At 46.7% G+C, this 22,481-nt stretch overlaps 1 protein-coding gene across 6 annotated transcripts in view; it reads left to right on the forward strand.

The window, feature by feature from the left end:
- Positions 1–22,481, forward strand: part of grip2b (glutamate receptor interacting protein 2b) — a 357,455-nt gene that overhangs the window by 318,232 nt on the left and 16,742 nt on the right. For 5 of the 6 annotated variants that reach the window (XM_080184152.1, XM_080184180.1, XM_080184161.1 and 2 more), the window contains 6 exons: positions 904–1,049; positions 1,924–2,068; positions 3,964–4,103; positions 7,897–8,073; positions 9,834–9,990; positions 21,897–22,008. In XM_080184152.1, coding sequence (XP_080040278.1) covers positions 904–1,049; positions 1,924–2,068; positions 3,964–4,103; positions 7,897–8,073; positions 9,834–9,990; positions 21,897–22,008 — 877 coding nt within the window. The remainder of the gene's footprint in view (positions 1–903; positions 1,050–1,923; positions 2,069–3,963; positions 4,104–7,896; positions 8,074–9,833; positions 9,991–21,896; positions 22,009–22,481) is intronic. The other variant, XM_080184188.1, reaches the window with a different exon arrangement.

Below are 22,481 nucleotides of genomic sequence, written 5' to 3' on the forward strand. Positions count from 1 at the left end.
GCCAATCACATTGGCTGTCCGCTCTTGCGGGTGGGACTCTGTCCCACTGAAGTGTGGGAATCTAGTCCCTGCTTGTTTGTGGGTTGTCGGCAGCATGTTATTGCAGCGGAATGTCCGTCTATAAAATCCATCTCTGTGAATAAGATTCCTCATGAACCGTGTGTTCACCAGTGCAAACAATTCCCAGCTTCCCAGCTGTCTCCTCCAGGTTCAGATATCTGAATGTCAGTACGAGGGAAAGACTTCCTTACACTCGGCAGAATATCTGCCCTCAAAGTGGCTTTTCTCTAAGAGTCCAATTTTCCCATCCCACAATCAAGGCACTTAGTTTCTTGCCTTGGTAATCTGGGCTTTCCATTTCGATAAATGAAGCTTGAGTATATTAACAGTGTGTTCACAAGTGAAATGTTGATTCACTGTTTGGATGAATGTAAACCATTCTAATGATTGTGGGTGATGACATTGGTGATACTGTCTTCTCTATTGCGGAACTGAGGTGAGCAGTCAAACGTGGAACCACACTGAGACTTAAAGAATGGGAAAGTTGAGATAATTTCAAGAAACAACATTATGTGGGTTTTGAATGCCTGTAGATTGTAAAGAAAGACTTGCATTTAGAAAAGCACTTTTTGTGCCACCTTTGAGAGCTGTCAAAGTGTTTTACAGCCAGTGAAGTAAAGTGTAGCCATTATTGTAATGTAGGAAAGGCAGCAGCCAACAAACGCACAGCAAGATCCCACAATAACAATGTGATCGTGACCAGATAATTGCTGGGATAAAGAGTTCATTCTGCATGAAGCTCAGCAGGAGACTTGCAGCTTGAACTCAGGAACTGGGGTCTGGAAGATTAGGCCAGTGCTTTGCAACCTGGTATGCTGAGTACTTTGTTCCTTTCCCCAACAGAACTGGGACTTTGGAGCCTGGAGACAAACTCCTAGCTATTGACAACATCCGACTGGAGAACTGCTCAATGGAGGACGCAGTGCAAATCTTGCAGCAATGTGACGAATTGGTTAAACTGAAGATCCGAAAGGATGAGGACAACTCAGGTATTGAGTGTTCAGAGAGGACAGGAGCCTCAACCTCCAGAAATCTCCATTCTCTTTATGGTGTTCTTTTTTATGTAGATCCCCTGGGGGATGAGCTTACCTTTGAGCTAACTGAGTTCAGTGATGTCCATCAGATGTAGCAAAATACATTAAGAACAAGTCCCTTTAAAACAATTGTTCCCTCAAAAGCTACAAACACTCCCAGGACAGGTACAGCACGGGTTAGATACAGAGTAAAGCTCCCTCTATGCTGTCCCCATCAAATACTCACAGCACAGGTATAGCAAGGGGTTAGATACAAAGTAAAGCTCTCCCGTACATTACCCTCATCAACACTCTCATCACAGGTACAGTATGGGGTTAGATATAGAGTAAAGCTCCCCCGTACTCTGTCCCCATCAACATTTCCAGGACAGCTAAGCACGAGGTTAGATACAGAGTAAAGCTCTCCTGTACACTGTCCCCATCAAACACTCTAAGCATTGATACAGCATGGGATTAGATATAGAGTAAAGCTCCCCCGTACAGAGTCCCCATCAGACACTCCCGGGGGACGTAGAGCACGGGGTTAAATACAGAGTAAAACTCCCTCTACACTCTTCCTATCAAACACTCTCAGGACAGGTATAGCACGGGGTTAGATCCAGAATAAAACTCCCTCTACACCAACAATCCATTAAGTATAAACTGGACCATAGCCCTACAAAATTAGTTGTAAGCTTCAAGAAAATGTACCAAGTGAACTAACATGTGGTGTGTAATCCTGTATACTATGTGACTGAAACTTTACCTGAGATTTGCTGTGAGGTACTGCTTTGTGTGGGAGGTTGTACTGTTGTGTCTCATTATGTTCTAAATCCTCTGCCTTCATCAGATGAACAGGAAAGTACCGGTGCCATAATATATACTGTGGAACTGAAGAGGTATGGTGGGCCATTGGGAATCACTATTTCTGGGACTGAAGAACCATTCGATCCCATTGTAATCAGTGGTCTCACCAAGAAAGGCCTGGCTGAAAGGTAGAAAATCTACAGCAAAGGTCTGCACGTGGCATAATAAAATGGGGATGAGGAGTAGAACAGAGATGTGCATGTTCCTGAGTTAGTTATTAGATGCGGGGTGAATTTCATGGGAAGAGGCAGGGGAGGCTACTTTTGGGGCTGAGTCGCTGATCCTGTGTGGGGAGGAAGTGCTTGCAGTGAGTGCTGGAATATAATGGACAGCCAGTTGGGCTGGGTCTGCAGGAATCTGCCGTTGAAAATTCCTGGGATGAGCAAAATGGCAGACTCCATGTGTATAAGTGCCTTTTCCTGTGAGTGTGTTCCTCACATTCTCCTCGTCTCAGTGAGCTGCGGGGAGTCACACTCCCTGAAAGCAGCCCCTATCATTCAGTCAGCAGTGAATAGTGACCTTTCACCTGTTGACCTCAGAGTGGAAGGGGTCAAATTAGCACTGGTGGGTCATGCTGGGCAGAGTTTTCTTATTTTTTTCCATGTGTCAACTCAGGTAGGAAAAGTCAACCATTCTGCTGGCTTTTCCCACCATATCCTTTATCTCATAGCCAAAAGCAATCAAGGAGGTGGGTCCCATGACATCACACTATGGACTCAACCTCATCTCTTGGCAGATCAGGGAGTCTCAATGTGAAAAAAGATAAAAATAAAATAAAAGAACCCCACCCCCATGAACATAGAATGCCCGGCACCTCACCCACAGCATTCTGCTCCAGCACTGCCCACTGGCACTGTCCCTGGTTTTGTCTCCTGGTAGGGTACTATTCGGGCATGACTTTCTCCCCTCTGTGGGCTCTCCTCACCTGTACATCCCCATGGGGGTTCTGTAGTCTCCTGTTTTTAAAAACCTTTTGTAAACCGTGTCGATGTGACATTGCGCTAGTGGGGTGGGGCTTTGCTACGTGGGGTGATGTTACGGCGGGAGACCCGCCAATTGTGTTTAAATGCATTATAATGGTGTTACCATCATGGCAGGGTGGGAAAGTGGGGGCTATCGAGCAGAGAAATCCCACTGCATAAAAACCGTTCTGGAACTCCCACTTGATTCTCTGCCATTCCTTCCCTCCAAAAATGGGCGGAAGATCCCTCCTCATTGTAAACAGGGACCACTACTACTATTCGCGAGGCTTGATTCTTAGATCCCACCAGGGTTAGTATTGGGGGGGTTGGGGTTAGGAGCCCTATGCCACTGGGTGCCATTTTCCAGCTTCAATCCATACCCTGGCTATATTTGCACTGGGGGATGGGGGGTTGGCAGGGCTTTCCCCCACTTGTGGTGGGTACTTGATTTAACTGATTAAGACCTATCAACAATGGCCGACTGGGATTTTCTCATTGGCCTCCTGGTTCCTATGGATGGCAAGGGACAGTTTAGCTCCCTGAAAGTGGCCCAGAGGTCCTCCCAGCCTGACTGGGTGCAGCAGCAGCCACCCTGTAGAGGGACTCACGTTTCACCTGATGTTTGGAAGCCCATGGAGAACATTCTATCTGCTGAGAAAGGACACATTGTTGAAGCTTTTTGTCTTGCACTCACCAGGATAATTCACAAGAACACCAAATTTGACAAGAGCAATAATTTACACTTCGCGATAAGAGAATGCTGACTGACTGGTCTCATGAAGTATAAATTGTTGTTCCCTTTAAATTTGGAATTCTTGCGCTTTGTCCTGATGAATTTAAAATGAAAAGTTTCAACAACTTGTGTCATTTTTCAGTAATACCTATCCCTGATTTGGGCTCTGACAGTCTTTCCAAGCAGCACGATTTTTGTGCCTTTGAAAATCCTCCCGACAGACTAATGTTTGAAAGTAGCAGGTGTAGTTTCAATGGTTTGTTGATGGGCAGAGGTTGCGGTGAATTGTGGTGTGGATTTTGGGTTGATTTTTCATTCTGGTTTTTAGGACGGGGGCCATTCACATAGGGGACAGGATATTAGCCATCAACACAGTGAGTCTTAAGGGCAAACCACTGAGCGAAGCCATCCACTTGCTCCAGATGGCTGGGGAGACAGTAACCCTGAAAATCAAGAAGCAAGCAGACCGTGAGTATTAACCATGGGAGTGTTATGAGAATGAGGGGGGAGGAATTGTGGAGCTTGGGGGGTTAAATTCTGACGGCAGATTGTGTAAACCTGACTTGTACGCTTCATGAGTTTTGAAGATTGAGGCGCAATCTAATTGAGGTGTTTAAAATGTTAAAAGGAGTTGAGTGGGTTGATACAGGGAAAGAATTCCTCTGGTGGGGGGACATAATCTTCAAATTAGTGTCAGGCAGTTTAGGTGAGAAATCAGGAAGCAATTTTCCAAGCAAACACTGGTCAAAATTTGGAGCACTCTCCAATTTGTTGATGCTGGGAGAAATGGAACTCCAGTAGATGAGATTGGTAATATCTTCCGAGGGTAAGGCTATAAAGAGATATGGAGAAAAGGTGGTTGGATGGAGTTGCGATGCAAATCAGCCTAAGAGCAGAAGTAGGCCATTCGACCCATCAAGTAGATCATGATTGATCTGATGTGATAATCCTCAACTCCACTTTCCCGTCTTATCCCCATAACCCTTGATTCCCTTACTGATTAAAAATCTGTCTGTCTCAGCCTTGAACATACTAATGATCTAATTGAATGGTGAAACAGGCTCTCTTCCTAATGTTGTCAATAATGTCAGGAGCTGTGTAAATCCTGACAAAGTAATCCTTTCCTCCACAATAGCTCCTGTGGAACTATTCCGCTATCTGTGGTCTATACAGGGCTAGAGTATCCCAGTCAGGGATTCTTGGCCCTTTTCATTGTGGATCTGCCAGAATCTGCCTCTCTCGATTGCATGCGCGAAATCATCAGGATGGGCCTGGCATGATGCCTTCTGCAGTTAAATATCCGGTTAACATTCAGTGGCACACTGAGCAGGGTCCATGGAGTGAGGCAGAGCAGACAGCCCCTGACAGGACAGGAGGGTGTGAAGAGAGTCCATGGAGTGAGGCAGAGCAGACAACCCCTGATAGGACAGGAGGGTGTGAAGAGAGTCCATGGAGTGAGGCAGAGCAGACAGCCCCTGATAGGACAGGAGGGTGTGAAGAGGGTCCATGGAGTGAGGCAGAGCAGACAGCCCCTGATAGGACAGGAGGGTGTGAAGAGGGTCCATGGAGTGAGGCAGAGCAGACAGCCCCTGACAGGACAGGAGGGTGTGAAGAGGGTCCATGGAGTGAGGCAGAGCAGACAGCCCCTGACAGGACAGGAGGGTGTGAAGAGAAAAATGTTGGGTAATTCCTTGCTTATCCTTTATGGAGATCCATACAACTACAGACAGTAATATATCTGATCATTCACTGCATTAATTATCTAGAATACAATAAACCCCACAAGCAACCCTAAAGGATGCCTTCAGCCCTCCATTGAAAACTGACTGTGTGGTGATTTAAGGAGAAATATTGAAGGTAGTTTCTCTGTTCACATTTGCAGCTTTCTTCATCTTTCTAAATGAGTGAAAACAGGGCCTGGACATCAGGGTTAAATGGGTATGACAACCCCATGCTATGTGAAAAACTGTCATCTAGCATTGATCTATCCTGAATTGGCCAATTAGAAGTCAGAGCATGGACTCACTGTCCAGTAAGAATAGCAGGAGCCTATCAGAGTTGCCCAATTGGAGGCTGTCCCACTTGGAAGAAACTTTAGTCTGCAGTTCAGATAAGTGAAAGAGAGAGAGAGAGAGAAAGAAAGATGGAGGCCCCTCTGCCCACTTCTCCATCTTTTAAATTATCTCCAGATAATGTTGCTGATGTTAAGCTGACTATGGCAGCGAACTATAACCTGTACCTAACCAGGTCCTGACTGAAACCTTGAAGTGGGTATGCAGCGTTGGACTGGTGTAAACACAGTAAAAAGTCTGACAAAACCTGGTGTTGTCAGACTTTTTACTGTGAAACCTTGAACACAGCCTGACATCCCTGATGCCACTGCAACAAAATTCAAGAAGCTTAACACTATGCAGCATTAAGCAGTGTGATTGGCAACTTATTAAACATTTATTCCCTGCACCACTGCTGCATCAGGGATGTACAAAATGCAACACAGCAACTCCCGGGACATCACCATTCAAACCTCCCACCTAAAGGGACAAGGAACACAGTCACTTTCAAGATTCATCTTGGACTTGGGAATATACAGTTGTCATTTGTGGCTCTGTAAGTAGCTCTCTGATCTCTGAACCACAAGGTGCTGGCATCAAGTCTTACTCAGGGCATGAGTCTAAATGATTAGGGCTGGCACTGCAGTGCCATTATGATGGAGTGCTGCACTGTTGGAAGTATTGTCTTTCAGTTAAGCTGTGTAACACTAGGGTTAGGGTTAGGGTAGCCTGTCTGGGTGGATGTCAAAGAACCCATGGCACTATGTGGAAGAAGAACAGGGGAGTTATCCCTGGTGTCTTGGCCAATATCTATCTATCAATCAATATCCCACAAAAAGAATCAGATTACCTGGGCCTACATTTTATGTTATGACTCCATCACCACGCAACCCCCCCCCCCGCCCCCCTCACCCCCACCATCCCCTCTGGAGGCAGAGGATGGGGAGTGTGAAACTTCATGGATGGGATTCACTCTGAGATCTTATTTGCCCCATCCGGATGCGATTGTATGGTGGGGTGACCAGGGCCTTGGATAGAAAACCCACCCTTACCACAATTAAGGCCCACCACTAGCCACTTCATGGCCTCTTAAGGACTTTTTCAGTCCAGCTTATGCCAGAAAGGTCAGGATGTGAAATGGGACAATTTTTCATCTTCAATCTCAGGTGGGAAAGTGGGTGAAGGATATGGGAGGGATGTGTCTCCATCAGAAACCCCCCTTCTGACTGAGGCAGTGCTCTCCCCTCGAGGGTCTGACACGTCCTGGTTTATCTCCCGATACCCCAATTGTCCTCCTTGTGACCTATTCTCCCCTCCCCAGGACCACTATAATTAGCTTGCCACCATGTCATGAGACTAGCATCTTTAGGACAAACTGCCTTTTAGGCTAGCTTGCTGAGAAAGTTGAAATGGAGTACACATTTCACTGTCTACCACAGTAAGGGCAGGGTTTTCTGGCCCTCCTTCACATGATATCTTCCACTGCTGCTATGGTTGAGCCCTGTGTTTGAGACCTGTCTCAGGTTCTCCAGGAGTGGGGCTGGCAAGCCACACAAATGGCCACTGGTTTGGCAACATCAGAAAACCCCCCTGACGGCCAATAGCTTGTTGCATCTGCCGTGGGAAAACTCACTGTGGAATGGTCTGGAAAATTCTGGCCTTGGTCCCAGGCACGTAGCTGCACTGCCTCTTCTGGCCAACACAGCACTGTGCCTGGGTGGGCTGGAGGGCCATCTGTTTGGCTGGCAGTTCTCCAAAGTGGGGTTTGCTTTCAGGTACGGATGGAAGACCAGCCCAATGCCAATCAATGTTCATGGAATGTGAAATGGCAGCGGGCAGGTCTGTCAGAGTGGGCAGGGATGTGTCGTCCGCTGGTTCTACAGATGGCTGGAAGTTGAGTCCCCACCGTCCAATAAACTCAGGCCCTGGTTACCACTGCCCAAGTTCACTAAAAAATTGTTGATGGAATGCAGATGTTAGTCTGTGATGCTGCTGACACAACAGAAACAGATGGTGCTGATCCTTCGTAGTCACTGGGTGGAACTCGCCACCTTTTCAGAACACCTTCATCACACACACAGACAACAGTTACAGGAAAAGTCCCAGCCCCACCTTTTCAAGAGTACATGGGGATGAACAATAAATGCCAGCAACACCCATATCCCTTTTAAATCCATGTTTAATTTAAGTTTCAAACTCTTTTCTTCCAGGTTCCTTTTCAAAAAAGTCCAGTGCTGCGGGTGAACTGAGCGACCCTGAAGATGAACTCCCCGACTCCCTGAAATCAAACAGACTCTCCAAGATCCACTCAAACACCATTCCCAGCATGGACAGTGCCATGGAATCGTGGGATGGCTCAGGGCTTGATGGAGCATTTGGAAGCCAAGGTGAGCCAATCAGACAATTTAATGTGGCTAGAATATGCCAGTTTCAACATTCAGTTCACATTGCTGTTTGTGAACAGTTTTGCTGTACCAATGTGCCATAGAGAGGTTGGGTATGGATTTATACCCATTGCTCCTCACGTGAGTTCCCAGTTTCAGCCACACAGTAAAGGCAATGTCAGTGGGACCCAAGTTTTCTCCCTGGATTTGGAAGCAGAGAGAGAAAAATGCACAATGTTTGCCCTTTCAAATTCTATCAGGACATATGTTTAGGGACATGCTCATTCCATCAGATGGGGCTGGATTTGGATGGTAGCTAGCATCTGGATAGGGGCAGTGTTTAACCTGTGCAAGGGTGGCTGCTGAGGAAAAGGTATACTTTGACTTAGAACACAAGAACATAAGAAATAGGAGCAGGAGTAGGCCATCTAGCCCTTCGAGCCTGCCCCGCCATTCAATAAGATGATTGCTGATCCAAAGTGGATCAGTTCCACATTCCCGCTCTCTCCCCATAACCCTTAATTCCCTTGTCTATCAAAAACCTATCTACCCGTGACTTAAAAATATTTAGCGAGGCAGCCTCCACCACTTCAATGGGCAGAGAATTCCAGAGACTCACCACCCTTTGAGTGAAGAAGTTCCTCCTCAACTCTGTTCTAAACTGCCCCCTCCTATCTTGAGGCTGTGCCCTCTAGTCCTGCTATCCTTTCTAAGCGGGAAGAATCTCTCTACCTCTACCCTATCCATCCCCTTCATTATCTTATACGTCTCTATAAGATCCCCCTCATCCTTCTAAACTCCAATGAGTACAAACCCAGTCTATTTAGTCTCTCTTCATCGTCCAACCTCCTCATCTCTGGTATCAGCCTAGTGAACCTCCTCTGCACTCCCTCCAAGGCCAATATATCCTTGCGCAAGTGCGGCGACCAAAACTGCACAGAGTACTCCAGCTGCGGCCTCACCAGTGCCCTGTACAGTCGCAGCAAGACCTCCCTGCTTTTATATTCTATCCCCCTCGCTATAAAGGCCAACATTCCATTTGCCTTCCTGATCACCTGCTGCACTTGCAGACTGGGTGGTGACTTGTTGGGATGGGAGCACAGTTTAGCGTGGGTGGTGATTGGTGGCTAGGCTGGGGGCGGAGGGGAGGCATGCTGTTAAAGTTTGACCTTGGATTGTGATTGGCTACTCGGCAAAAGGTGCACTTTGACCTGGGTGGTGATTGGCTGCGAGGCATGGAACAGAGCTTGATTTTTGGCCGTTGCTATGTAACTGTTTCAGCACCGAATAGTGCCCAATGTCCAGGTGTAGCTGCCAGGACCACTGCCAATGGAATTTACTGTCTCTGTGTCTGGTTAGACACAGTAAAAAGTCTGACAACACCAGGTTTTAGTCCAACCTATTTATTTGATAATATTCTCACAAGCTTTCGAGGGAATATTATCAAATAAATAGGTTGGACTAAAACCTGGTGTTGTCAGACTTTTTACTGTGTTTACACCAGTCCAACGCCGGCATACCCACATTCTGGTTAGACAAACAGCAAAGCGCTGCCACATCAGATTAAAAGTATTTGCTGCCATCCTGTGGCTGGTTTTGTTATTGTGCCAAACACAAATTAACAACCAAAAACCCTTCTGTGAGGCGACAGCTTGTTGTGTTAAAAAGCACATAAGTACAAATGTTTTTTTCTGATTAAAGACTTCCTCCCTTTGTGTAATGTCTACAATATTGCACTTCTCTCTTTTTATTAACCCTTTCAGGTAGCTACCATCACCAGGCAGCAGGGATTGTATTGCATCCTCACGAGTGGCAAGACACAAGTCAAAGGAGGAGCCCCCCACCACGTGTCAATCGACGCAAGAGTTACCCCTGTACAGACGGTGGTTTCACTGACGAGGAGTGGGACAAGACAGCTGGGTAAGAGATGGAGCTGCTTTCCCTCTGTGTTTAGCACTGTCTTTCTGGCATTGCCACACTCCTCCTAGTGTGTTGCTCATCAGTGGGCTGTGGGTGACGTTTATTCCCACATTTGTTCCCCTTCTCTCCAGAAGGCATTGACCTCACCCTCAGGGCAGTGGTAATCAGAGGGTGCCTCAGCCACTTGCCCATTCTGTGCACACCAGTCTTGAGACCATCTCCCCTCCACATCCTCCCACCCCTCCCCTCACAAGAAAACTAAAGGACAACAAAGGAAAACTGAATGGACAGGGGCATGGAGATTTGAGAGCCAAGACCAACCTCTCCCCATACCCAGTTCAGGATTGCTCACACATACAATATGGCCACAGCCTCATCATCCCAAGTAGGAATGGAGTCTTGACTGATTTTTCATCGCTCTTCGTCAATCAGTATATGCTGAGATATTTAGCATAACTCCCCATACCATCCCATAACCCAAGGACTGAAGGCTAGGGCCTGTTTGGAAAGGTTTTTCCAGATTGTTAATTGTATAGCCTAAGGACTGGGAGAGAGAGAGCAAAAGTGAACCTTTGTCCTCTGACTTTGCTTAAAGTCAAAGGTAAGAATTTCTGCCCACGGTGTATCTAAACCCAGTGGGAGGTGTTCACAGCCCCAGTTCTTGGGAGGCAATATTCTGATGTCTTGTACACCGTGAGGCATTCCCTCCATTTGATAGCATTTTCCTTTCCTCTTACTGAATTACACAACTGAAGACTTGTCTGGAGGAGACAAGAGATATGTTGACATTTTAATGTGTTGCTATATGTGGAAGTACCAAGCAATAGCCGAGGATGGCGAGAGAAGCCCACCAAAAACCTTGAGCAGGCCATAATAATTTCAAATGAACATTCTTGCGGCCTGATGCAGGACTCTGAATGAAATGCTGCTTTAGATACAGCCTGGAGACCAATCAATGGAAGTGGCTTGGAGGAGTTGCCAGCATTGACAACATGAGCAAACTAAGGGCTTTCCCATCCCACAACCACCAACAGTGTGTGCACTCACCCCAGTGAGTGGTTCTCTTCCAGTTCAGTCTCACACTGCTAGGTCGCCTTCTCTCTATCCTAAATCCAGTCTCAATATTCTTCTTCATTATGCATCTCACACTTCATAGACCCTCCTAATCCCATGTCTCTTGCCTTGCCTCATTCTGCCATTCTGTTTGTTAGGGGGTTAACAGAGAACTGAAACTATTGTGCCCTTACCTTTCTGCCCATAATGTGTGTGTTCTTTGGAAAGGAAGAGCTGGGTGTTGCTTAACCCCTGAAAATGCATGGACAAAAAGTGGCATGCTTTTCATGCGTTCAAATAAACAGGAATTTTCATTCTCACACATATTTGAGGAAAGTACGGTTAAAGATGATAGTGCACTTTTACAATTTACAAACAATGGAATAGTTCAGAACTGAAGTGATTGGCTTGTCTTAATCCAGGCCTAATGAAAAAGAGATTCCTTTCTACTCTTAAAGTTTAGCTAGGTGAATGTATTCACAAAAGTGACAGAACAAAGTTGTTGCAGAATAACCTTGAAGAGTTAAAGTTCCAGTAGGTCATGAAGTTAGTTGCTCGTAGACTTATAAATAAGAGATCAGCTTTCCATGCAGGTAGATTTGTAGACAAACAGGCTTTGTGATCTTATGTTGTAGCTCCAATTTTAAGACATAAAAGTTGCTGCCTTTGTTGCTGCTTTTGTTTCTTGCTGTGCTGTTTATAGATGGCCTGGTTTTTACCTCATTAAGTATTATTCAGTTGGTAAACGTTAAGCTAATTCATTTGGTATAGTTAAACTGTATTGTTAAATAAAGATTGTTTGGAATAGGGTCTAGTCTAACTTCATTATACACCTTGGGGTTTCTGATCTCGTATGAGTAGGACAGAACTTGAATACTGCCGAAAAAAGAGAGAGGCTGTTGAAGCTTTTCATCTTGTTCTCATCTGGACAGATGCAAGAATACCAAATTTCAAAGGGTACAACAATTTATACAGCATTAGAAAAGGGCGTTGATTGATTAGCAAGTGGACTTGGATTGGTAGGGGCATTGCCAAGGGGAATACACAAGAGAAAAGTTGTCTCCAAAGCTTCTGTTGGTTAAAAAAAGGTGCATATTCTTCCTGTTTGCAAAGAAGAGAATGCTGTGGGGCAGCATGATGGCACAGTAGTTAGCGTGACTGCCTCAGGGCTCCAAGGACCCGGGTTCGATTCTCAGCTTGGGCCACTGTCTGTGCAGAGTTTGCACATTCTCCCCGTGTCTGCATAGGTTTCCTCTGGGTGCTCTGGTTTCTGATGATGTCCATGTTAGGTTGATTGGCCATTCTAATTGTCCCTTAGTGTCAAGGAGATTAGCAGGGTAAGTATGTGAGGTTATGGGAATGGGGCTTGGGTGGGATTGTGGTCAGTGCATGCTGGATGGGCTGAATGGCCTCCTTCCGCACTGTTGGGATTCTATCATTCTATGAATATAAGTGGCTTCCAGCAGTATTAAGTGACCCACACTGCAAAGATGACTGATAATCTTAAATTGGTTGTTACCATTATTCTCAGCACATCCCCATGGTACATCCCCCATGGCAAAGCCTCAAAAAATCTGAGTCAACCTGCCTGGTTTGATTTTAAACAAAAACTTGGGTGAAGGGGGATAACTATTTTCTACTGCGTTCTTCACGGCAATGCTTCTACCAATCAACTAGCATCTTGTTCTCATGCAGCAAACGTTGTTGTTCCCTTTGAAATCTGATTTTTTAAAATTCTGTCCTGGTGAGTGCAAGTTGAAAAGTTTCGACAGCATGTGTCTTTTTTAGCAGTGCCATTTTGAATGCTCCCTTTCTCAATGACTGGTTGTGGCCTTATATGAGATGGAGTCCTTCTCTGCAATCCTGCCCACAATCGGGGAGGGGGGGGGGGGATGGTGGTGTGAATGCCAGCACAGAATAGTGATAATATCGGGCAGTGAAGCTTCCAGCCAACTCACCAACCCACCTCTATTTTCCATAAAATGGAGGAGGCCTCACCGCCTATACTCAAGTTCTGTCCTACTGTTAGGGTACAAGATCAAAAACCCCAACATATATTATAAAGTTAGACTAGACTCCAACTATTTGTTACTTTAGTATTAATGTGAGGATAAAGTGTTTCACTCCAGGTGTGATTCTATTGATACACTAGGAAACTTTTATCAAAAACAAACCTTATTTAACAGTACAGTTTAACTATAACAAATGAAATAGCTTAACGTTTACCAATTGAACAATGCTTAAACATGACAACATACAGCTCTTAGCTGCTAACCTGTCCCTATGAATTCCAATTTGACCAATTTTCTTCTTATAGATGTGAAAACTCCTCTTCAGAGTCAATTAGCAATGCACAAGCTTAGGTGCTTGTACTTGTTAACAGTCCTAGAGCCATTTGAACACCTCTGAAGAGAGAGGCAGAGCAACACCTGTCTTCTGACAGCCCCAAATAGCAGCCTCCACAGAGACTAAAACACACCTCTTGCCTCTTTCAGGTCCAGCCAGAACTGACTGACTGGATGCTTTAAAATAAAAGAGAAGCTGTATATCTTCACTGTAAGTTTAGCTCATCCCATTAGCATATGACTGTCTCTTGTCAATCAACCCAATCAAAACTCTGCTCTGAAACCCTAAGAGGTACCTAAGTAAACAAAAATTCATTCACTCTGTTTAAAGAAACACATCCCTAGCCAAAATCTGTCATTATCCTGCATTGTCAACTGCCTAATTTTGTAGACAAATCGGCACCATAGAAAACAGACTTGAATTTTAAACCTACCCCATACAAGAAACATGTTATAAATATATTTCTTAAAGACACAGTATCATCACACCTACCAAGTCACAATTCAAGACGATGGTATGGTCTTGGATCATTTAGGTAATTAAAAGGAAATGTCCACTGATTTCTGCAGCTGGTTTTGATGGTTCCTCAGGTTGAATGTTACTTGGTGCCCAAGAATTATATAAAGGCACAGCATGCAGTTACTCTGATAAGCTTTCAAAGAACAAAAAGAACAAAGAACAAAAACAGCCCGGGAAACAGGCCCTTCGGCCCAACGAGCCCACGCCGTCATTTTAATATTACCAGTCCCCCCCTCCACCCATGACCCTTATCTATTGTTCTAATGGCAATCCACATTGAGGGAAACTAATTTAGGGACAATTTATTACTTCCAATCAGCCTAATAGCACATCTTTGGGGTGTGGGAGGAAACCGGAGCACCCGGAGAAAACCCACGCAAGCACAGGGAGAATGCGCAAACTCCCACAGACACCGACCCAAATCCATGTGTCTGCACAGCAAACAGTGATAGTCACTGCGCTGTCGTGTTGCCCAGCATCTGGTCCAGTTTAAGCACACACTAACGACATGAAGCACTAGGCCAATCTCGAACATTCAAGAGCAGCCCAAGTACGACCCATCGCGTGTCTGTCCCTCGTTGGACAACAAGGCGGACCAACTTAAAACCTGTGAATTAAAAGAGAAAAACCATTATTATCATCCCATATCCTTTTACATTACCAGGGATGTCCCACTGCTAATGAACTTTATTTAAGACTATCTCCTATATCCTCCCATCTCCAACCCACTCATGTGCCTGTCTAAGTTACTCTTAAACAACTCCAGCATGCCTGCCTCCACCACCTTACTTGGCAGAGCATTCCATACCCCCACTACCCTCTGTGTGAAAAACCTCCCTCTAATATCTGTGTTATACCCCTCCCCCCTCACCTTAAGCCCGTGGCCCCTCGTACTGTGTGTCTCTATCATAGGAAATAGCTTACCTCTGTTTACTCTATCTATACCCTTCATAATCTTATATACCTCTATTAGATCCCCCCTCAGTCGCCGACTTTCAAGGGAAAACAGCCCCAATTTGCTCAATCTTTCCTCATAACCCAGTCCTTCCATACCAGGCAACATCCTGGTAAACCTCCTCTGCACTCTCTCCAGAGTCTCCACATCCTTCTGGTAATAAGGCGACCAGAACTAGATGCAGTACTCTAAATGCGGCCTAACCAACGTTCTATACAACTGCAACATTAGACTCCAGCTCTTATACTCTATACCCCTTCCCATAAAGGCTAACATTCCATAGGCTTCCTTCACAACATTCTCCACTTGTACTGCCACCTTCAAAGACTTGTGCACTTGCACCCCCAGGTCTCGCTGCGTTTCTATACTCCTTATGGGCTTTCCCTTTATCATATAACTCCCCCCTACATTATTCCGGCCAAAATGCATCACCTCACATTCATCCAGATTAAACTCCATTTGCCATATATCTGCCCAATATACCAGCCTATCTATATCCCATTGTGTTGCCAGACACTGCTCCTCACTGCCCGCCAATCCAGCCATCTTGGTGTCATCAGCAAATTTGCTGATCACACCACTTACTCCCTCTTCCAAGTCGTTTATATACACTACAAAGAGAAGAGGTCCCAGTACTGAGCCCTGCGGCACACCACTAGTGACAGACCTCCAGCTAGAAAAGGACCCCTCCACTACTACTCTCTGTCTCCTCTTAGCAAGCCAGTTCTCCACCCATCTAGATACCTGGCCTCGTATCCCATGAGCCTTAATCTTTTCTACCAACCTACCATGAGGGACTTTGTCAAACGCCTTACTGAAATCCATATAGACAACATCAACGGCTCGTCCTTCATCAACCGTTTTTGTCACCTCCTCAAAAAATTCTACCAGATTCGTAAGGCAAGACTTCCCCTTTACAAAGCCATGCTGCGTATCCTTAATCAGATCGCAACGCTCTAAGTGCTCATTCATCCTATCCCTAAGAATCCTCTCCATCAACTTGCCTACCACTGACGTCAAACTCACCAGCCTATAGTTACCCAGGTTATCCCTCCTACCCTTTTTAAACAACGGTACCACGTTCGCTATCCTCCAGTCCTCTGGGACCTCACCTGTGTCCAAAGAAGAGACAAAGATTTGCGTCAGAGGCCCAGCAATTTCATCTCTCACCTCCCTAAGCAGCCTAGGATAAATGCCATCAGGCCCCGGAGATTTATCAGTTTTAATGCTACCTAAAAATCCTAACACTTCTTCCCTCGTAATGGATAGTTCCTTCAATTGGTCTACAGCTCCCTCGATGACCGTACCAGACATCAAGCCCCTCTCCTTCATGAATACCGACGCAAAGTATTCATTCAGGATCTCCCCCATTCCCTCAGACTCTAAGCACAATTCCCCTCATCTGTCCCTGAGGGGACCGATTTTTCCCCTAGCCACGCTTTTGCTCCTAACGTAGGAGTAAAACACCTTTGGATTTTCCTTAATCCTACCTGCCAAAGCCATCTCGTGCCCCCTCTTTGCCCTCCTAACTCCCCTTTTGAGACATCTCCTACTCTCTCTGTACTCCTCCAACGCTGTCTCCGTTCCCAGTTGCTTAGACCTGACATACGCCTCTCGTTTCTTCCTGACCAGGTCCTCTATATCTCTAGTAATCCACGGCTCTCTAATCCTACCTTTCCCATCCTTCCTCCCAACAGGCACATGCCTTTCCTGCACCCATTTCTGTTTTCCCTTGAAAGACTCCCACATGCCTAACGTGGACTTGCCCTCCAACAGCCTATCCCAGTCTGTATCCCTAAGCTCCTGCCTAATCCGGCTGTATCTAGCCCTCCCCAAATTTAGCACCCTCCCCTTAGGACAGCATGCATCTTTTTCCATTTGTATCCTAAAGTAGACAGAGTTGTGGTCACTATTAGCCACATGTTCACCTACTGCAACCTCAACCACCTGACCCAGCTCATTGCCCAGAACTAAATCCAGTATAGCCCCCTCTCTAGTTGGGCGATCTACATACTGCTCCAAGGACCCTTCCAATACACATCTTACGAATTCCTCCCCATCCGAACCCCCGGCTCTAGGCACCTTCCAATCCACCCCAGGGAGATTAAAATCTCCCACTACAACAACCCTGTTCTTCCTACACTTATCCAAAATGTCTCTACATATACCCTGTTCCACTGCCCGCGGGCTGTCGGGCGGTCTGTAGTACACTCCTAGCATAGTAATGGCTCCCTTCCTATTCCTTAACTCCACCCACAGAGACTCAATTCCTAACCCCTATATGTTATCCTCCCTCTGCACCGCTGTGATGTGCTCCCTAACTAACGGCGCCACTCCCCCTCTTTTCGACCCTCCCCTGTCATGCCTAAAACACTTATACCCAGGAATATTTAGCTGCCAGTCCTGCCCTTCCTTTAACCATGTCTCTGTCACTGCCACCACATCTAAATTCCTCGCGAACACTAAGGCCTTAAGTTCATCCGTCTTACCTGTCACACTCCTCGCATTAAAACAGATGCACTGAAGACCCACAGGCCCACTCGGATCCTCCTTCTCCTGGGAGATTTTCCTCTCATCTAGACTTACCCTGTCACCCAGCTCACTCCCACTCCCAGTGCCTACTGAGCTATCTGTCTCCTCCCCACCGCCCCCCCCCCCCCCCCCCCCCATATTAGTTTAAACTTTGCCGAAACACTCCAGCTAACCTCCCAGCTAAAATATTTGTGCCCTTCCCATTTAAATGTTCCCCATCCCACTTGTACAGGTGCCCTTCCCTCACAAAGACTTCCCAATGGTCTACAAAACTAAAACCCTCTGTCCTGCACCAATCCCTCAGCCACGCATTCAGCTGTAGGATCTCATTATTTTTATCCCTGCTATTACTGGGCCCTGGCAGCAGCCCAGAGAACGCCACCCCGGAGGCCCTGCACTTCAGCCTAGCCCCCAACACCCTGAACTGCTCGAAGGGCCAGATGGCCTACTCCTGCTCCTATTTCTTATGTTCTTATGTTCTTATGTATTTCCCCCCTGCTCTTCCTTCCTACATCCTTCTCTCCTACGTGTATAATTACATCCGTCTGGGTCCCTTGGCCCTTCAAAATTCCCTCTACCCTCTCCGACACATCCTGTACCCCTGCTCCAGGGAGGCAGACTACCATCCTGGAGTCCCGCTTTTGCCCACAGAACCGCCTATCAATTCCTTTAACCCTCCCATCCCCCACCACCATCTCACATCCAGCCCCCTTCCTTCCCTCTGAGGCATTCTGGTCTTCCTCTCTTGCCCTTTGTACCCCAGTTGTCACCTTACCCCTGATATCTTGGGAGACTACCCGTGGGGTAGCCTTTGGACCATTACTCCTCTTCTTTTTCCCCTTCCTAACTGTAACCCACCCATCCCCCCCCTAGGCTCTGGGATCTCCACGTGACCGTGGTTCCTATTCATTATCGCCTCATTCTCCCTGACTAAAAATACATCCTCCAGCCTCAGCTCTAATTGCCTAACCCGGGCCCTCAAACGCTGCAACCCCAGACATTTGGTGCAGATGTGGACTTTCCGGAGATGTGGTGTCTCCAGGAACTCCCACATATTGCACCTATTTCCTGGTATTGTTTGTAACACTGGCAGTGTTTCAGGGGTGATGGGGAAAATAGGGTTAAAAACTTTTCCATTCAAGGCAAATGAACCATCCATTTGCCAAGACAACAAGACCTACGTTCTCCATCCGCATTTCCCACCAAAAGTGCCTTCATTTTTTTCCACTGGAGCCAAGAAATGTTCACTGCCCCCCTTCCCATTTAATCACTTGGATGTTTGTTTCTCATGTAGACTCCCTTGGAGTTCCTGGGGAGTAAATATTTGTTCAGTAGCTTCTAGGTAGACAGGAATCTGATGTGCTGAAGTGTTGGACACCACAAGCAGGGTCCATCTGATCCTCCTTTAGTTAATTTAGTGGAAGGAAAGTTGAATGTGCTTCATTACTGGTGTATTCCACTCCAAAAGATCCTTCATTGAATCATAAAATCCCTACAGTGCAGAAGGAAGCCATTCAGCCCATTGAGTCTGCACTGACCCTCCAACAGAGCATCATACCCAGGTCCATCCTCCCATCCTATCCCTGTAACCCTTGTGCATTTACCATGGCTGATCCACCTATCTACACGTCTTAGGACACAAAGGGGCATTTGTTTTTTAATCATGGCCCTAACTTACACATATTTGAAGTGAGTGCAGAAACTAGAGCACCCAGAGAACATTCATGCCCATGGGGAGAATGTATAAACTCCACACAGTCGCCCAAGGCCAGAATTGAATCTGGGTCCCAGGTGCTGTGAGGCAGCAATGCTAACCACTGTGTCACCCTGCCTTAAGACACAAAATACTTTTGAAAAGTTTGCACAAGTTACTCGTTTCTATGGTTCAGTGACCCAAAGCAAACCAGCGGCTGCCTGATTCAATAGTAAGATGGTGTCCTGTAGCCCATGCCCCGGGTACCTCTCTGTGGGGAACGAATTAATGTGCAACAATGTCGCATGAAGTCATCTTCACATATCCACTGAGTGTTACTGCCTGCATCAGGTACTGAAAAGCACATTTATCCCAGTCACTGCCATCCTCATAATTCTGAATTTGTGTTCTATTGCGATCTTCCTGCAAATGCGTGGGGGATGGTTACTAACAGAGTGTTTACCCACCCTGTGCGATCTTCCACAATTCTTCAAATGATATACAGCTTCCTCATCCCGTCAAACCCTATGAGAGAATTAATTTTGGAATTAGGCACTTGGTCCTAAGTCACAGTTGAGTTTGGGGTAAAAATGAGCTGGTGCAATATTGAAGGGGGTGGCAGTACATGAGAGCAGGTGACCATACATAGCACCTCCTGTCTGCCATTTTACAGTGTGAGCTAATCTCATGCTTCACCCAGAAGCAAACAGCTTTGAGCTTACATGTGTGGAGCGTGCAAATCATTCAGAGAGTGAAGCCCCCTATCCCGCAGTGTGAGTAGTTGGGTTTTGTGCCTGGGGATAGGGTGGGACGACATCGTTCAGGGAAAAGGATGAAGCTGATGATCTTTTATCAGCTTTTTGAATCCGGGTTGTGGATTGTGATGACGGTCCACAAGCAGATGTTTCACAGAGCAGTGGGAACTGAACCACTGGATCCTTCATCTTAAATACAGAAAATGATGCCAGAGGCGATTGGATGTCCCCCCCATTCCCCCAGGGGAAAGGGAGGGAACGGTAGAGGATGTGTTCCCCCTCCTTTCCTTCCCCTGACATAAACATTCCCTGCTGATTTCCTTCTCGGGGGTGCAATAGATCTACTTCACATTGAGCTTTAACTGAGTGTGGTTGAGCTGCTTAACCACGGAAGGCATCACAGCTCATTTCTGTCCTGGCTTTACTCATTCTTCCCTCCGTAACGCAGAGAGTTACTGATACCTGACATTCTGACTCCCGTTGTCGGCTGATCGGTACAGGTTGTGGGGTGGAACTTTCCGGCCTTCTGATCTCTGTAGCTGAAGAATTCACTGGGGGAATTCATAGAATCATAGAACCTCTACAAAGCAGAAGGAGGCCATTCAGCCCATCGAGTCTACACCGACTCTCCAACAGGGTATCTGACCCAGGCCATGTACTCTCTGCTGGGGTGTTCGCACGGTGGGGTCCATGGGCAGGGAGGGCCAAGGTCCCATTAGATCCAAGAAAAGAAGAGGGTGATGGAGAGGGGATGGGGGCGGGTGGCGGGTGTTGGCAGGGTGGGGGGGTGGGGGGGTGGGTGGTGGTTACTAGAACTGCTGCTCGGAGAATGACATGACAATCGAGTGTGAGGGAGTAGGGCAGGTTTGAGAGCAGCATAGCTCAGCCTTTTAACAGAAAATTGCAACATTTAGTGTGCAATTCCAATTTTTGAAATAGGAGATTGATGGGCTGGTTTACAACCATGGGCCAGTGAGGATGAAGAGAGGAAGGGAAACAAGGGAGGGAAGCAAAGTGACTTAAAAGCAATGAGAAGATGGAAAGACAAAAAAAATCCCAGAGTACTGAAGCTTAAAAAGGAAAAACTTATGTGTCTCCAATCTTTAAATATTAAAGAGAGTAATAATGAATAGTCATTGCACAGCAAGACCAGGCACTCACCTTCCTACACTGCTTAACCTCCCCCTCCCTCAATGTATGTATCTCATTACTGATCACACATCTTGTAGTATGTGGGTGGGGGTGTGTGTGTGTGGGTGAGTGGGTGTGTGTGTGTGTGTGTGGGTGGGTGGGTGTGTGTGTGTGTGTGTGGATGGGTGGGTGGGTGTGTGTGGGTGGGTGGGTGGGTGTGTGTGGGTGGGTGGGTGTGTGTGTGTGGGTGGGTGGATGGGTGTGTGTGTGTGTGTGTGTGTGTGGGTGTGGGGGTGTGTGTAGGTGTGCCTGTGTGTGAGTGTGAATATTTGTGAATGTGATAGCTCACAGTCCTCATTGTTTCTCCTCCCTTCGCCCTGTTGTCTGTCACATAGTCTTTGTTTTTTTCTCTTCCCAGGTTGTCTGTGTCTCAACTCTGAGCATTTTCCCATCAGCCTTCTTAACTATACGTCTGGGAGGCTCCATCCACCACATCCCCTTCCCTCCCCACTCTTCTTTTGCTTCTTCTATGTTTCACCCGAAAGCCTCCACCATTTCCTCACAATGCCTCTTTTTTTGGCCGAACTCTTTTGCTTCTCCTGTTTTGTTCCCTGAGTGTTCTCTCCTTGCAGAAAGGCCTCACCTTTGGCTGCGCTGCATGTGCCTGACTCCAGAATCCGATGAAAGTATCTTTCCCTCACTCTTTTCCCTTCCCCTTCCCTTGTCCATTCCCTTTTCTCTGTGTCCAAATGTGAAGACTGGCATTTTCCATCCTGCTCCCCCACCCTCCTTCCCCCCCCAGCTGCCCACTGCCTCCTCGCTCCCGATTCAGTTCAGACAGTAAGAGAAGCGTGACCTTTGCCCCATGCTGCTGAAGGCATAGAGTTGAAGATACTGACACTTTGGTTCGTACGTTAAACAGATACCTTAGCAACCACAACGGACCCGAACAAGACCAGGAAGACAATTTTTGGTCTCAGGCTCTGGAAGATTTAGAAACGTGCGGACAATCGGAACTGTTGAGAGAAATTGAGGTAACTTTACTCTTGTTGTTATTGTTGTTGTTGTTCCACCTCAGTGAAGTCATGGCCTTTCCTTTGAAGGCTTCGGCCTGGGAGAGGCTTTGGCCTTACCCCAGTTGGGTGCCCTCTTGTATTGGGGCGGGGGATGGTGTCAGTGGTTTTTTGAGCAAGTTTGCTTTGCTACCTTGGTGACAGCTGGCATCATCGGCCTGTGTGACAGGGGTGGTGGGGTGTTGTGGCCAGTGAATAAGGACAGGCTCTGGCTCAAGGAATGAGTGTGCATACCCAATGCCAGTGTGTGACCATTGTCAGTGCAACATTGTCATAGTACATGAAGGTCGGGGAAAACATGGAGACTCAGAAACAATGGCCGAATCAGTCTGGCGAGGATGTGGCAATACTGAGGTTAAAGTGAAGTGAAGAATCCAGGGAGCAATGGAGCTGTGCACCTCCCCACCCTTCCCTTTCACTGCTGATTCTTACTG

The sequence above is a fragment of the Carcharhinus amblyrhynchos genome, chromosome 3, assembly GCF_965287045.1.
Source record: "Carcharhinus amblyrhynchos chromosome 3, sCarAmb.v2.hapA, whole genome shotgun sequence".
NCBI classification, from domain to species: Eukaryota; Metazoa; Chordata; class Chondrichthyes; order Carcharhiniformes; family Carcharhinidae; genus Carcharhinus; species Carcharhinus amblyrhynchos.